The sequence below is a fragment of the Astatotilapia calliptera genome, chromosome 19, assembly GCF_964374335.1.
Source record: "Astatotilapia calliptera chromosome 19, fAstCal68.1, whole genome shotgun sequence".
NCBI lineage: Eukaryota > Metazoa > Chordata > Actinopteri > Cichliformes > Cichlidae > Astatotilapia > Astatotilapia calliptera.
In genome coordinates this window covers 10,461,302-10,478,313 of record NC_137440.1, presented here as the reverse complement: position 1 = coordinate 10,478,313, position 17,012 = coordinate 10,461,302, and the positions used below count along the sequence as shown (strand labels likewise).

At 40.8% G+C, this 17,012-nt stretch overlaps 1 protein-coding gene across 1 annotated transcript; it reads right to left on the bottom strand.

Annotated features, from left to right (window-relative positions):
* Positions 1–2,730: 2,730 nt before the first annotated feature.
* Positions 2,731–6,123, bottom strand: LOC145422331 (interferon-inducible GTPase 5-like). Its single transcript, XM_080293575.1, has 3 exons — positions 5,214–6,123; positions 4,547–5,111; positions 2,731–3,855 (listed from the first exon to the last, which is right to left on the bottom strand). Exons 1-3 carry the CDS (start codon positions 5,988–5,990, stop codon positions 3,236–3,238), a joined length of 1,962 nt encoding a protein of 653 aa, XP_080149701.1. The 5' UTR covers positions 5,991–6,123; the 3' UTR covers positions 2,731–3,235.
* Positions 6,124–17,012: the final 10,889 nt, after the last annotated feature.

Here is a 17,012-nt window from a genome sequence, read left to right as displayed (position 1 = left end):
GTTTGGCTGAATGTAGTGTGAGTCCTCTTATCTCTGTGTTTATTATTCTCCTGTTTCAGAGTTGTTGATTTGATTGTTGTTAATTACATTCACCTGCGTCTCCTCCCCCTCCTGCGTCTAATCTACAATCATTTACTTCTGCATGAAATGATTCGAGTGCCGCCTCCTCCAATGAGAAATGACGATAAAACAGTGATTAAAAATCTCTGAAGAACTGCAGCAACTAAAAAGACAAAGGATGAATGCTGCAGAAATAAAGGTTGATTCTGTTCATCTGAATGTGAACCTTTTGCGATTTACTTACCTGGATGACTGAGCATCCATCAAGACCTTCATTGAAGGAATCAGATTTCTAATTTTGTTCACATTTATTTTATGCTCCTTTTGCAACCTTTCAATTTTATTTCCCAAAGACTCTGCAGTGAGTTTGACATTGTGTTTTGCAGCCAGACCCTCAAATGCTTCAAGTTTTTGGAGACTTTTCTAGTCATTCTGACTTTAGAAAAATCCCTGACTCAGCTTATTACAGATGATTCAAACCACATTTTGACAAATCAGTCATTTCAAATTCATAATGAACGCGATAAGTTACACGTCTTTAATGCATCATAAACAGCTCAGCAGACTTTTCACCAGTGGACACGTCACAAATAACCGCTGCAATCAGTGTTTTCTTCCATACACAGCCGTTTATTGCATGTCTGGCTTTATGTTTCCACAGCTGAGATTCTGTGTGTACAATTACAGTTTCAGTGCAGCGTGAGTCTGTTCACACTGAAGTGATTCCATTTCTCAATGACCTCTGGAAATCCATAAAAGCAAATAACTGCAGTATTTCAATGTGGATGAAGTGACTTGATATCAATGAATCCACTCCAAGGATGAAGTAGGGAATGCTGCTTTGCTGTTTTTAATCAGTCTCCAAACATTTTCCACTGAGCATTTATCGAATATTTCAGCAATCCATCCACATCGCAGTCAAACCCGAGCACGTACAAACTACTTGAAGGCTCGAGACAAGACGACTGACACGCACAAGCGAACACGGTCAACAAAAACCACACTGTCCCTACTCACCCATTCTCAAGGCCGCCCGACCGGTAACCAGGTGAATGTATTTCCCACTCGTTCATTAAGAAATTCACACTGAAATTTTAAAATTAAAAAAAAAAAAAATCTTTTGACAAGTTTGGTTATATTCCACTGAACACAGTGAGGCATGAGGGTTAAACACCTCCCACGTGACAAAGAAGCTAACCGTAATCTCTGGAATAGACAAGCAACACCATACACACAACACTTTATCACCACAAAGTCCATATGGCTCCAACACTGTGTTTGGAAAGTATTTGTTTTTCTAAATTTTAACAAAAAAAGATTTTCAAAGATATATTGCAGCAATGCAAAGTTTGTACAAGGGTTTTTTTTTGCAAATGTTGATATTTTACCTACAAATTGATGTGAAATATGATGTCTGCAAAGACCTAAGTTGTGGATTTTAGCTAGAACAGCATAATTAATATCTGTATTATTCCTCAGACCCTTTCTGCTGACAGGTCCTCTGGTGCTGAGGTGGACTCCTCCTGTGATTTAGCCCACTTACTTACAGAGACAGAGAGACTGATTCCCTTCTTTTCCACTGTCTCATCCACACTTTCACACACAGCTGGTGATGCTTAAGACCACTGACTCACATTTTTGGATTCTTATTTTCTTTTGAACCCAGAGATTTTTGGACTCTACCCTTCAGATAAGTTTTTATTTGGGTCTGTGTACAATAAGCTGCTGTGAGGGATGTTCTCTTTGTGTGAGTGATGTTTGGGATTTTCATGGAAATTCAACTTATGTAATCAGATTTTTCTAGAAGCGTTTCAAAGTCAGGTTACCAGGGTGCGCCCGACATTGAGACCTGAGGACTAACACGTGGCTAAGTCTTTATGCTGGTAGTTTTATGTATTAAAATGTTTTTTGTAATTTTCTTTTTCATCATTGTGGCATAAACCTGTGGTTGTCAAATCTGTGGTTCGGTTCACCAAAGCTGGTTTGTTCTTTAAATTTGCATCCCTGCCTCTGTGTCTCATTTAAACACACGGCTGTGCTCCTGTAATCAAACCTGTTGGTCCATTAATATAATCTATTCAATAATTGTCACCACTGTGTGACAAGAATAAAACAACATCCTCCAAACCTGCAGCAGGAGAATAAAAACTGTTCAGGGTTCTTGATGTTTAAGATCAGATTTTTGAAACTAGATGAAAACACGAGGAATGTTTAATTTTCCTGTAAATCTTTCCTCTATTTATTGTCCTTATATAGTTTGCTATTATTAATACACACAGCATCACAAATAATTGTTAAATTTAAAAACTGCAGTCACAGTTTCTCATTATTTCAGACCATTATAATGAGAAATTTATTTTTATTTTATTTTATCCATTTTATTCTACTGCTGACCCTCATCCACCTTTTACCAGCTTGTCCTTCATTTTCTTTTTGTATTTCCAGCCTATAAAATTTCTTCCCGTCTTGTTTTGTGTGTTTGCTCCTTGAATTGAGAGCTCTGACCTTCTGTCCTCTCTGCTGTGTTTCTGTCACAGCCACTTCTCTCTGACTGGGATTGGCTGCTCAGCCTGAAATGTTCTGCAGGAAAACCAAGACTCATATTTCTGATGACTGTAAAATGACGGTAGGTTGATTTTTTTTTAGAACAAGTTACTGAAGGTCGCTCAGTTTAGTTTCAGATTATAATTATAGATCTGTATACATGTACCAAATAAATCATTGCGTTATGGAGTAAATGGGGACCTCTATATTACATTTACCCATAATGATCCATTTTAATGAAGCTGAGAGTTCAGTGATTCACCAGGTTTACTTATCCCCCCCAAGTTTAGGAGGATATTATGAAATACGCTAAAATACATTTTATTAATACCAGACAGGAATGATGAAGATGAACATTACTGTTCATAGTGTTGAAACTCATTACACACACAAAAAAAACCAACAACAACAATAACACTATTCAGCAGCTCTTCTATATATTACAAAGTTTATAACGTTGACACAGTTCATATCTGAGTAATGAGATCACATTTGTTCCTGTGTTGATGTGAGGAAGAGGAAACTTTCAGTGTGTGAAGCTGGGAGAAGTTAATCTGTTTCTGCTGTGATCAGAGGAAATGAGACCTGCTGAAGCCCCTGACACACTGATCAGCTTCATTGTCTTTTATCTTTACAGACCCAGAGCTTTTTCAAACACCCTCTGAGCATCATCAGCGAGCTGATTGAGGATAACATTCAGAATTTTATAAGTTGTAGTGAAAGAGAAACCCATGGCTATTGGGATTCCAATTAATGGAATAAATCTGGATACTTCCTCTGCTGCCATTAATGAAGCTGTGCATCCCAGTTGGGTCATCACCTTCAAGAGGAGCTCTATAGTTATTTCTGCTGCAGCCAGTGGTGAAATGATGACAGCACACAAATCAGCGTAGGGCACACCTGTTCTGGCAGAAAGTCTCTTCAGAGACAGGATATCGAGACCAAACGCATGAACAAAATGTGTGACAGCACCAACCAGCAAAGCAGGATCAACAGCACTAGAAAGACCAGGAACTTGAACAGCTGCTCCAAGTGCAGACAGAGTGGCCCAGTATGTTAATTTGGACTGAAAAGCTTTTTTCTTCTTGATGATGGTCTCTGGGTTGATGTTGAGCATGGCACACAGCAGAGCATCTCTCTTCTTCATAGGAAGTTCTCTCTCTAAGGTCTCTTGTAAAAGAGAGAAATCACACCAGTGCTGCTTAAAACTCGACACCAGGAAGACCTGTGGAGACTCGATGTCTTGTAGACCTGTGTGATAGAGAAACATGTTGACATGGTTAGATTTATAAAATAATATCATAGGATCCTGTGTGGAAGGAAGAGTCGTGGATCCAATATGCAGGACTCAAGAGAAGCTTTGATGCTGGATTTACAGGTCACAAGATAAACTACAGCGGAAACCTAAGAATATTAATCAGGGAACTCTCCAAACAGAGCTCACAGCTGGAGCAAATATGATGACAACATGACAAAGAACAGTGGGAGAAATAGTAACTACAGTAGTTAACTGATGATACAGGAAGTTAACACACATGAGGGCACACACATGAGACTGTCAAAATAAAACAGGAAATAACACACCGACTCTGACAAAGACACGTGAGCTTGACACTGGGACTGGGAATGAACAGACATGGAGACACATGACAGACTGGGTAGCCAAAGGATGAAACACAGAGAGAAGAACATGGGAACAGGAAAGGGAGAAACAAAGAGTAGGACTAGAGACGTACTAACAAGACAAGAGAGGGAACACGGAGACACAAGGACACACCTGAGGAGACCACGACCACAAAGGGAACAAACACCCACGGAACTCATACAAACTCAAAACACTGTGTCACTGACCCAGGAACCAAGACAAAGAATAAATAATTTAAAACTAGGATATGTTTAAAAAGTGAATCCAGATCTCACTCAGCTGTGATGAGACACTCACTGTGAACGCAGTCGTCTCTGATTACTTTAAGAGTCCTCTCTGCACTGAAGTCTCTCTTTCTCCTCTCAGCATTTATATCGTTGTCGATCTTTGATCGAACAAAGCAGAACTTTTTCTTCATCCTCTGAATCTCCTGAGCGAGTTTCACGTCATTTTCTGTGAAGCGAGTGTCTGAGATGATGAAGAAGTCAAACTTCTCAAATCCAAGAAGCTTCAGGTACTTCTTAGCTGGAAACTTGGTGGTGCCGAATCCAGGAAGATCCCACAAAGTAACATTGGAATAGTTGGGATGGGGGTACAGTGTGACCTCTGAGGTGGTTTGTTTCACACCAGTAGGAGCAGCTCCCTCCTCATCATCACTCACACCTCTGAAGGAATTAACAAAGCTGGATTTACCAGAACCAGATTCTCCTGTGATGGCGATATTTAGTGGAATATTATCTTGTTTTTCTAAATGTTGTTGAATCTCTGCAGCTGCTGCAGCAATGTCTTTGTGCTGCAGGGCTTCTTTATGTCCAGGAATTTCTTCTGATTCATTGAATCCTCTGGCTCCTCCGTGCTGATCCTAAACAAAAGAAAAATAAGGAAAATTCAAATTTTATGTTAGAATGAAGAATTTGTAAATATTTCATATCTTCAGTTTATTTTCTTTATAAAGATAACTTACTGCTGCCTCGTAGTGCGTTCCATTCTCAGTTGTGTTAAAAAGCTGGTCTTCAGTGGTCTTCATGCTTCTTATCAGGATCCAGGTCTGCTTTCTGGCCAGGACCTCCAGTTTTCTGTACACTACAACTTCAGGTGTGTTCTTGACACTGAAAGCAAAGTTCTCACTGAGGAGGGCGTTCCACAGGTCCTGAATTTTGGTTCTGAGCTGTGAGAGAGTGATCCCAGCAAACTTTGAAGCTTTAGAGAGGATGGTGTTCTTCACTTCTTGGAGGCTCTCGCTGTAAGCTGGTTCAGGAGCAGCCATGGGTGGACTGCCCTCCCACAGCTGCCCACAGTATTTCACATCTTCCTGAACATCAAATTCAATGACATCACTGAAGCGCTCAGCATCACAAAGCTCCTCTTCAGCTGCTAGTTTGGTCATCTGGTCCAGATGTTCCTGCAGGCGTCTCTTTCCGTCCATGTTCTTCTTTGCTGCTGCAACATCTGGAACATCCTGAACAAACACACATCTGGGAGAAAGCTGAACTTTCTTCATCCTCATCAAAGCCTGAACAACAATCTGCAGAATATCTTGGATCTTCAACAGATCATCTCCAAAGATGCTGATCAGTGTCACGTTTCCCAGACCAACGACAAATGTCGCCAGTTCGTTGTCACGGTAACAAGTCTTGTTACCGTCCAGCTCAGGAGCCTGCAGACCTTCAGTGTCCACCACTAGAACATAGTCAAACTTAAAGTCTGTCTTCATCTCCTCTGATACTTTGAGCAGCTGCATGAAGGGACCCTTGGTACTCCTGCGAGCACCTACTGCAGGTTACATTTTATTTGTAAAGAAGTTCATTAAGTCATTACTAGTCAAAGCAGGGGTGGGGAACTCCAGGTACCAGGTACCAGGGCCCGGTGTGCTGCAGGTTTTAGATAACACGCCCTGGGTCAGCACACCTGAATCAAATGATTAGTTCATTAGCAGGCCTCTGGAGAACTTTAAGACATGTTGAGGTGGTAATTTAGCCATTTAAATCAGCTGTGTTGGATCAAGGACACATCTAAAGCCTTCGGGACCTGAGGCCTGGAGTTCCCCCACCTCTGTGTTAAAGGGATGGTTGACTCAACAGAGCTTTGACTGTTTGTCAGCCTGGCTACAGAGCTGAAGAGAAACCTGGGGTTGGGGTTGTTTCTCCAGGCTAAATGATGATCCTCTAAATTTGTGACACGCCATTTCCTCTCCAGCTTACGAGTCATCTGCTTTAGGGTACGTGTTTGAGAATTATACCACGGAGTCAGGTACTTCTGATTTGAGGCCTTAGTTTTCACAGGAGCTACAGTATCCAGAGTCGTACGTAGTGAGGAGGTAAAATTATTAACAAGATAATCGACCTCTGTTGGAGTAGCGTTCAGATAGCTGCTCTGCTCTGTGTTGGTACAGGGCATTGAAGATGATAACAGTGGGTGGATTATATTCTTAAACTTAGTTACAGCACTTTCAGAAAGACATCTACTGTGATAAAGTCTACTCTCCACCGCTGTGTAATCAATTATTGTAAATGTAAATGTTATCAGGAAATGATCAGACAGGAGAGGGTTTTCAGGAAACACTGTTAAATGTTCAGTTTCTATGCCATATGTTAAAACAAGATCTAGAGTGTGATTAAAGTGGTGGGTGGGTTCTTTTACATTTTGACAGAACATGAACTCAACCTGGCTCAAGCTGCACCTGGGAGCCTCTCTGACAGCCAATGTTGCCTCTAAGCTGCGCGCGTGCGCAATTGCGCACTGCTGGCACGGTCTCTGCACACAGTAAATGTGTGTTGCGCACAAAAAAAAATCTAACTTGAATTTAAATGTTATTAAAATAAATACCTTAACAATTGTCTGTCTGTTGTCTGTCCCTGTGTGTTAGCCCTGCGACAGGCTGGCGACCTGTCCAGGTTGTACCCCGCCTTTCGCCCTATGACAGCTGGGATAGCCTCCAGGGCCCCCCGCGACCCTGAAAAGGATAAGCGGAAGCGAATGGATGGATGGATGGACCTTAACAATTCTGTTTTGCAGAGTTACAGACCTATCTTCCAGACCACAGACTCATAATACAAGTCAGAGCTTTATTTTTAAAAACAAGAAAGTTGTGTTTTCAAAATTGGAGTTCAAGTTATTTTTACTTCCAATAGTGTTAACATCCTACACAGGTCATGAACAAGATTTTTTTTTAATTTTCATTGTAAGTGGGCTAAAGCAGTTAATTAAAAGTAGTCTAACATAAATGTAAATGCTGTAGTTTGATAACTTTTATGAACCATGTAACTTGGATGGATTCGATGCTGGCGTGACCACAGTGCACACGTCTGCTGTTGCTCACAGTGGTCCAAGGGACGCTCAGGGAGTTTGTGTGTTCGCTCAGACACATGAAACATTAGAGGGAACATTGCTGCCAGCCTACACTGCCAAACGTAGTGCACTGGCCTATACAGCAGGAGGACTGGGCACACCTGAGGACGCTCCTGGGCTACCTTAATTGCCCAAAGGCAGGGAAAACCCTTCCTTAGTGGATATAGTACTCCTGGCTCCAAAGCTGGGAAAGTTGTCAGGAGGATTGATTGTTATTACCCTGCAGTTGGCTTGATATCTGCAATTTTGCGGGCTTTTGGACTCACTTTGGCCAAAAACTGTCAGAGGGACACCATTAAAAATGATGGACGACAGCGTGTGAGAACAGCGCCCAGAAAGTCCTGGAGTAGTGCCAGAATGTTATGTAACCTGAGCGACGGAGATTAAAGAAAATGTACAAAGTGCAAGTAGGATAACTGATTAGGGCAAAGTACTGACAAACGTTTTACATTGATAAAGGGAGTGATATTGAGATTTGTAAAGTTAAGGGAAAACTTGATAGTTTGAATTTAAGACGGACAGGGAATGGAAAACTATCAAGCAGGAGGAGGGGTCACTGACCCGATAAAAAGATGGGTCAGATGCGCCCTGGGTAGCTTTTTGGCTGCTGTTCGTCTGTTTGTTTTTGATCTGGATGTTCTTACGGCGAACACCCCGGGGGAGCTTTTTGCTTCTTCTGATCTTTTGCTGAATTTGATCTTTCAATAAACAGCTGGCACAGAACTCTGCTCTTCACCTGTGATCATTTTGTTTTTGATTTTTAATTGGAATGTCGACACAGAAATCAACTCCTTCTAACCTGAGCGGTACTTGGTCTCTAAAATTTGCGACTCAACAATTAGATTGATTCTGCCAGTTAGGTTTGGGTTGTTTTCTCCTTCTGAGAGAGGGACAGTGTTTTTCATACTTGGGACATGTCTGGAACTGGGCCTAATATTTTTGTAACAGTGGACTTAGAGAAAAGCTGTCAGGGGTCATCCCTCCGGTGATGATATTTTCTGTGTTGATGATTTAATAATCATCTCTCTTTTAAGCAGGTGTTAAGGTTCAAATATTGAGGAAGGAGAGTACAAACAACTATGGTCCAGAAGAGCTTGGTCAAACAATTGATTTTAATGAATACACGCGTGGGGGGACCAGCTCTGTTCGCAGACAGCGCTGATCTCCAACTACTCAAAGCATAAGCAGATATTTTATACCATCAGGGTTTGAATTTAATGACGCCCCTTCATGCGTCCTCAGACAGAATATATGCATACGTCAAATCAAAGCCACAATGACTTTTAACACAGTTTAAAAAGAACATTGTCTCCGTCTTCACGGCAGGTGTTTCCTGTCCCTTCTGACTTTCACTTCTCGTCTTGAACACAAGGCACACATCCTGCAAGAAACTGTTCCTCTTTTTGCAGAGACAAACATGACTAACCTCTCACCTATAAATGCGTCTATCTACTGTGTATGTGTGTGTGTATGTGTGTATGTGTCGACCTTACATGTTCTCTCATTTCACCCATTGCACTTCTGACCTTTTACCAGAACAGAGGCTCATCCTTATGTGTAACAACCTAACTGAAACTGTATGTACTATGTTGAATAAATGTTTTAATCAAGAACCTCTACTGAAAGCTTAATCAAAGAATGTAAAAGTATAAAAGACAATTTGAATAACCTGGTTATTCAAATAGCCTCGTCTAACCAGCTCCTCAGAATAACCTGCACTTAGACTCTGCTCTCGGTTTCACTTCTACAAAAGCACGCTCTGCAAACCTGCAATTTCCTGTCAGCCTGCAACTTAGTCTTTCTGAAAGACACACACTGTTTAAACATCTGAATGCAATATCAATGCTGTAGATTATATTATCAATGCAATGGTAAGGATGATGATTATTAACAATAGCAGCAAAATAATTTCCCTGCTCTCCACACAGGCCTCCAAGATTGGAATTAAAAGTGCTATGAAATATTTCACTGAGAGCAGGTACAAGGTGAGCTTCTTCAGATTACAATGGGCTTAGCAGAGGTACACCTGTCTGGGACACTGACCACATCCAATGGGTCTAAAAGGATTGTAGCGATTCAATCCATAACAAAATCATAAAGAATTGTTTTTATTTAATTTCTTTTTTAGATCAGATTGCTGTCAGTGGATACTCAAATGAGTGCGCGGGTTTCCACTGTCAGCAATAATTGGTATAAATGCATGTGACTGGACTGTGATGGACTGAAGGTTTGACTGACTTCAAATGGAGATTAAAGACTTGACTTATTTTAGGATTAGAGACTTCATTTCTAGTGCCTAATTCACCCAAATAGTGCAAAAAGGGTGGATGGATGTCTTTTATTTGCAGGAGCAGGAGAATGACACAGACCCAAGAGGAGAGAGATTCTAAGTTCACATGAGTGTGTGGACCTGCAGACTTAACCCTTTAGCTGCCACTTTTCTGTGTTACTGATTTTGTTTTTGTTTTTTTTGTTTTTTGCCTGTCCCATTTGGTTCTTTAGCCATCAGAATTGTTGTCTGAAGACCAACAAGGATACCCAATGGATTTACTTTGCCAAATGGATCTTCGTGGCATTGCCGTATTGGTCCATTTGGTCGATCTTTGTTTTTATTATTTATTATATTTTATTTTCAGATGTTACAGACGGGACAGACATCAGTGAGGGATAGGAAAGGGAGAAAGAAAGAGGAAGGAAAGGAAAAACAGAAGGGGAGAGGGACAGTGAGAAAGGGGGGAGAAAAAAAAAATCTCCTGGATCACCTGTTGAGAGAAGAATAGAAAACAAGCAAAAAAACAAAAAAAACAAAGCAACATACTAAACACAACACCATCGCATTAATCTAGCTAAGTGTAAACAGCAGTAAATACTAAATATTCAATGTTGTTGTGCAGCACGCAGGACAGATGTGCTTCGAAGTAGTAGCCAAGAAGGGTGTAATTTAAGTCTACGAGCAGTGAACACCCGTGTGCATACCTGTGTGGATCAGCGTGCTTGTATTCCAAAGGTTTCTCCATGTAACGATCTGCTAGGGAGTGTGGGGGGGCCACAGCCCCGTCCTCCAGGGTATGAAGCAGGTATGGAGGAGATCAAAACTCCAGACATCCAGAGGCCCCCAGAACGCAAGAGACCATGGAAAACCAACAGAGGGGCAGCCGCGCCACTGTCCCAGCAAGAGCTGAGGAGGTTACTGATTTTGTTTGAAGGACACTGTTTTTATTGGCTGTGTGTTGGTTATGGTATCACACTGTATTTTTGAGAAATGTTAGATGTTACACGGAGGAAAATGTGTATTCAATGTGAAAATATACTGTGTTGAAACGAGTGTCACTCCTTTCACAGCAGCAGGTTGCTGACGACATGATTTATAGCAGCACCTCTGGAATCTGTTTGATCCAGGCCCGACCTGCGAGGATACTCGACTGGCTAATGTTTGTTTTCATCTAATGGTCTCTGTGGAGGATTTAGCATCACACAGATAGACATGAGTGAAAATAAAGTAGGATGTGCAGTGATCGCAGGAAACTTTAGTGTGGAGCTCATAGAGTGAAAACAAGGGAGTGACTTATTTAAAGAACTAACTCAAACCCAGCAAACTCAAAGATCAGGAAAGGAGTAAAGGAATAAAGGTCAGACACAAATACTTTTAATCACCTTTCTTCACTGTGAGTACTGAAAACTGTTCCAGTCATTCTGTGAGATGTACTGTAATACTATACTGTAGGTACTTGTTCTTTTGTGTTTAACAAAGCCATCGGTTGACAACTGATATTTTAAAGAGGATGTTAGTTCATGCAACATGATCTGTTCTGCTTTTTCAGGCAGCAACGCCCACTGTTCTATGAAAACACCTGTGCTTCAGTACATCTTCTTTGCAAACAATGTAGGAACTGTGTGCTCTCCCACACAACACAGAGACCAAAGACCAGGAAACACAACACGCAAATAAGATGAGTGAGAAAAAACTGGTTCCACATCTCTGAGGCTGTTTGTTTAGCTGGGTTTGGTTTTCTATCTGTCTGGGTTCAGATTCAGACCTGCATGGTCAGAGGACTGGAATGGACAGATTTTAACTGGGAAATATGAAAAGAGTTGTGGGTATTTGTGTGCCTGGGTAGCCTTAGGTCGACAGTCACATAGCTGATTATTGTTTCGATTTCAAATGGACCAGTAGAGTTGGGAGACGTGTTGACACATGCTCAATCATAATGCTTAGCAATTGGCAGAAAGCAGATGCTGTTTATCTGCACATTGAGTGTTTCTTCCTCAGTCACTATGTGTCATAGACCTCTCTGAACTAAATATTTGTTATAAATCTCTGGCTCTCATCCACAGCATGTCTTTTATCCCCTCTTCTTTCCCTCATCAACCGGTCGTAGCACATTCAATTCAATTCAATCCAAATTTATTTACACAGCGCCAAATCACAACAACAGTCACCTCAAGATGCTTCATATTGTAAGGTCGACCCTACAATAATACATACAGAGAAAAACCCAACAATCATATGACCTTCTGTGACCAAAGACTATATTACCCATGGCTCTATGAAGGTCCTTCCACAGGAATTATGTCCATTTATTCTTTAATTCTTCTCACAGATTTATTACTTTTATCAGCTTACTGGATCTGAAATGATCGTAGTCAGTAGATCAGATGAAAAATGAAATTATTCGACTGAAACAGCAGTTTAATTACCTTTAACATTAGAGTTGTAAGTCTGAGTGTTAAGAGAGCTTCAGGCTCACATTTCCATGACTTATATCACTGATATAATGAATAATAGTTGAGTATGAGAGTGTTTTGCCATGTCAGGGACATCTTCTCAGACACTATATTACAGTATTACTGGATACTAACAGATACCAAAAGAAAACTTCTCACACAATTATTCACTTACTTGAAAAGGTTTTCTAATTACAGCATCCTCATAGAACTTCCTGATTTCCCAGCAGTATTTACTACTAGGATATATTGAGTTTCAGCCTTTTTAAGCTTCGTTCCTGCTTTGATTTCATCACTGTTCCTGCTTGTGTTTCTAGGATTGTGACCCACTACCATACGTTAGCATTTGGCTTTTGTCTGGTTGGTTCTGCAGCACCTGCTTGTCTGTATGGAACAAGAAGTCCCATAGCTGCTCAACTCTGTTGTCCTCATCAACCTTTGGTAGAGTCTCCCATCAGGATGTAACGTTGGGTTGTGTTCAGTGGTTGAGAGGAGGCGGTAGAAACCTTAGCAGGATAGTAGGAAGAATACACGATCACACTGGTACTGGGAATTCCACAACATGTCCTTTAATGCACATTCTCTTCATCAACCATACGAGGCCCGGTTGAACGGCTGCTGCTTATCAAACATGACATACAGTGTTCATAACGTTACAAAGGTTTCTGGAGAGGTAAATCATATAAAGTCTGTCTCTCTCCATGTATTCGCGTGCAAGTACATTGCTCCCATAACTCACAGAGAGGGCAGTGGCCAGTGTTGGTCAACTTACTTGAAAAAAGTAATCAGTAACTAATTACTGATTACTTATTTTCAAAAGTAATTAATTACTCAGTTACTTAGTTACTTTTTAAAAACATGATTTACAACCTGAATATGTGATAAAGCGATAGATCTTTCAGCCCAATTCTACTTTTTCTGCATAATCCATCATAAAAATGTAATCAAATGGAAACGTTTAACATTTAAACCTATTTTCTGCATATTCCAGCACATAAAATAAAATTGTTTTTTGTGTTTACACTCACTCTTTTAAATAGATGCAAGTAAAACACAGCAGAAAATAAATAAAATCAAAGACTCAGCGGTCCTGTTGCTCTATTTTCACCTGTAAAGCAGGAGTGGGGCAGGCGGAGGTTTGCCCTGGTGCAGGTGTGCTGCAGTGGTGGAAGAATCCGCAAGTTTCTCTGTGAATTTCCCATTACGTGGTAGCAGACTCGGAGGTTTAGGGGTTTTGTCGCTGTAAAAAGAAGTTTTCGTCCCACGCAGTGAACAATGGACACAAATGTTTTTGTCACTTTTTAACGGAATCAAACTCAAAGTAAGGTCAGTACTTCCACGCTTTAAACGCTGCACGGGCATACTCTCTCCGCACTCGATATACTGTATTATCCAGTGTTGAAGTAACGTGTTACTGCCCATCTCTGGCAGTGGCACACACTAATGACATCATAAACCCTCGACTTATGTTACATTAAAGAGACACCATTGTGAGTGTTACAAGGACTTGTATGGAAGCCCGTTTCCACCACTTAGAAAAAAGAAAAAGGATCCATAACTAGAAATTTCAAGTTATTTTCTCAAAATTTTGAGAAAAGCAACGAGTTAGTGCTGCCAATCAATAATGTACGTGAATGACGTCATTTCCTTGTTACCCGGAAGCTGAAGCCCTCAGCTACAAACGCTACAGCTAAGCTACCGGTATTATATCCAGTCATGAATGCACAGATTGCTGAGTATTTTCAGCGTGGCTTCAAAACTGATGAAATCCTTGTCTTATTAGCTGAATCACATGGTGTTACTATCAGAAACGTACTCACGAAAGCGCCAATTTGTTGCGATACGGTTTTGAGTGCACGTTACTCTGCGCCATATGCTTCCAGGTAACAAGAAAGTGACCTAATTCACGTAGATTACTGATTGGCAGAGCTAACTCGAAATTTGGTGAAAAGTAACTCGAAATTTCGAGTTATGTTTCTCCAAATTTCGAGTTATTAACTTGGAATTTGGAGAAACATAAGTCGAAATTTCAAGAAAATAACTCGAAATTTCGAGTCATGGAAACAGGCTTCCATAGACGTGGGTGCTTCCAGTCCATATGTGACACAGATGTTCCTCTACACTATCCCAGCCACTTGGTGGTGCCTCTCACTGTACGCTGTCCTAGCTTGCATCTGACATCCTGTTTATTTGTCCTGGATAGTCTCCAGAGCACCTTTGCATCTTCGGTCCTGTTGGCCTCTTGGCGTCTTGGCTCTGTGGATCAGAACATCTGTGCGGTCTTTTTTCATGAGGTTAGTCACATCTTCCATCCTCCATCCTTTTTGGAGCCTGGTCTTCCATGATAGTTCCTCCTCCAGAAGTCAAACCTGTCAAACTCAACATATTCCAGGTACTTATGAGCCAGAAACTTTAGGGTGCTACCTCCAGGAAAATTCCATACAGTGACATTGGAATACTCTGGATGGGTGGATGGTATAGGTATCTCTGAGGATTCTACAGCATCAGTAGGAGCAACTCCCTCATCTCCATCACCTGTTCCTCTGAAGGCATTAAGAAATTTCGATTTCCCAGAACCAGATTCTCCTGTGATGGCAATATTTAGTGGAATATCATGTGGTTTTTCTAAAACTCTTAAATATCTTCAAATCCTTGCTACTGCTGCAGTAGTGTCATTGTTCTTCAGATTATTTTTAACTGAAGCAGATAAAGCCTCCATGAGGACTCTTAAATAGAAGAAAAAGCTGTTCACTGTGTGAGATGAGGGAGAATCTCCCGTGCAGTATGTTCTGTTCTCTTTGTAATCAGAAAAGCAAGGCCATGATTCTCTGCAAACACTATTTCTGTATAAATCAGCAGAATAATGCATCACAAAACACTGTAATATTCCATTCCTGTTTTTTCTCAAAATAAACAATCAATTAATTTTATTACATGTACATGGGGATTTTAACAGCTTAGCATCCAACATCAAAATCCGCTGGGGCAGTCCCAGAAGCACATATTGATACATAGAAATCAACAACCTTTGTCTCTCAAAACTAGATGCCTGCTAATGCCCTCTCTATCTCCTGCCTCCCTATCTCGTGTCCTTTCTGCCCACTTCTTCGCACACTATGTTCTCCTTGCTTTGGCTTACCAACTCCTTATCCCACTAACGGCAGCTCTGTCGTCTCTGCTTCTCACATGCACCTCTGACCTATTCTCCCAGTTCTATGTGCTCTATGTGTGAATGTTTAGCAACTTGACCTATGACCTACTTAACTGAATAATGAATATAATGCCTTAAAATCATTAATACAACTAAATAGCTAATACTACGATAATGTATTCATACATGACTTATTTTATTTATTTGTTTTTCTATATTTTACTCCATCTTTGTTGTGCATTTTATTTATTTTAGTGGCATTTTACATTGTTAAGCACTTTGTGCAGCATGGACAGTTTGGAAATATATATGAATAAGCTTGACCTTGAACTAGTTTTTCAGCGTCACTCTGAGACAGGATATTTCTAACTTTAGAGATGTTGCACAAATGGAAGAAAGCAGTCTTACATATTTGTTTAATATGTGCATTGAAGGACATGTCCTGGTCAAAAATGACTCCAAGGTTCCTCACAGCGTTACTGGAGGCCAAGGTAATGCCATCCAGAGGAAGAATCTGCTTAGATACCATATTTCTAAGATTTTCAGGGCCGAGTACAATAACCTCAGTTTGATCTGAATTAAGAAGCAGAAAGTTAGCGACCATCCAGGTCTTTATGTCTTTAAGACATTCCTGCAGTTTAACTCATTGGTGTCTGTTATCTGGCTTCATGGACAGATAGAGCTGGGTGTCATCTGCATAATACTACAAATGCCTTGTGAGCCTTCCAATAATACTGCCTAAAGGAAGCATGTAAAACTAACTGTTTGTGATGTCAGTGAAGAGCATCAGTTGTAGCCGCAAACAGCAGCAGAATAAGAGAAATGATGAGAAAGAAAAGAGGAGAAGATGGATGTTAGGTCTGCACTCGTAGGCCCTGCTGATTCAGAGACTTATCCCCATGAGCGATACAAGACAGAGCTCGATCGGTTTCAAACTTGGAGGGAAGCCGGTTGGATCAGCATCTTGGCGCTGAAAGCTCTTCACCTGATCCCAGCCAACTTCAAAAAAACATTGTTTATGTGACTTCCTGCTGATCACAAAGGGGTCATCTCCCCTCACCCACGTATATGGCTCAACTTCTTTAACGGTCCACCTTATACAAGCGCAGGTGAGCCCATAAATGGCAGGAATTACATTCTTTACCAAATAAGGAAACCAGAACCTTACATAGAATGTGCCTGCACTTAAACACTATAACTAATTGCATGCCCCACCATCCTAGATGTGGGGGATGGACAGAAAAATATCTGAATATGCAGTTCAGGACAAGGTTTACAGTTTTAAGTACAACAATGACAACAATTTTTATCACAATCAATCTACCAATGGACTGCAAGGTGGATTTACGCAGTGAACAGGAGAAAATACTGAAGGACAACTGAAACACGAACATAAAGTCATAGGGTCATGTATTGTGCCTTGTAATATTTATGTATATACAACACGTGCTCACTCAGGCACATGAAGTGGAAATATTGTTTGTGTAATGTGGGTAGTGAGGGGTATGACATCTCTGTGCTTCCTGTAACTGGTACTCT

Bases quoted from the DNA above. Each gene is read 5' to 3' on its own strand.
- LOC145422331 (XM_080293575.1), bottom strand. From the start codon at position 5,990: ATGCAGCTGCTCAAAGTATCAGAGGAGATGAAGACAGACTTTAAGTTT. The intron at 5,112-5,213 runs GTAAGTTATCTT...TCTTTTGTTTAG, and splicing joins GAACGCACTACGAGGCAGCA to GATCAGCACGGAGGAGCCAG. The intron at 3,856-4,546 runs GTGAGTGTCTCA...TCTATCACACAG, and splicing joins CAGAGACGACTGCGTTCACA to GTCTACAAGACATCGAGTCT.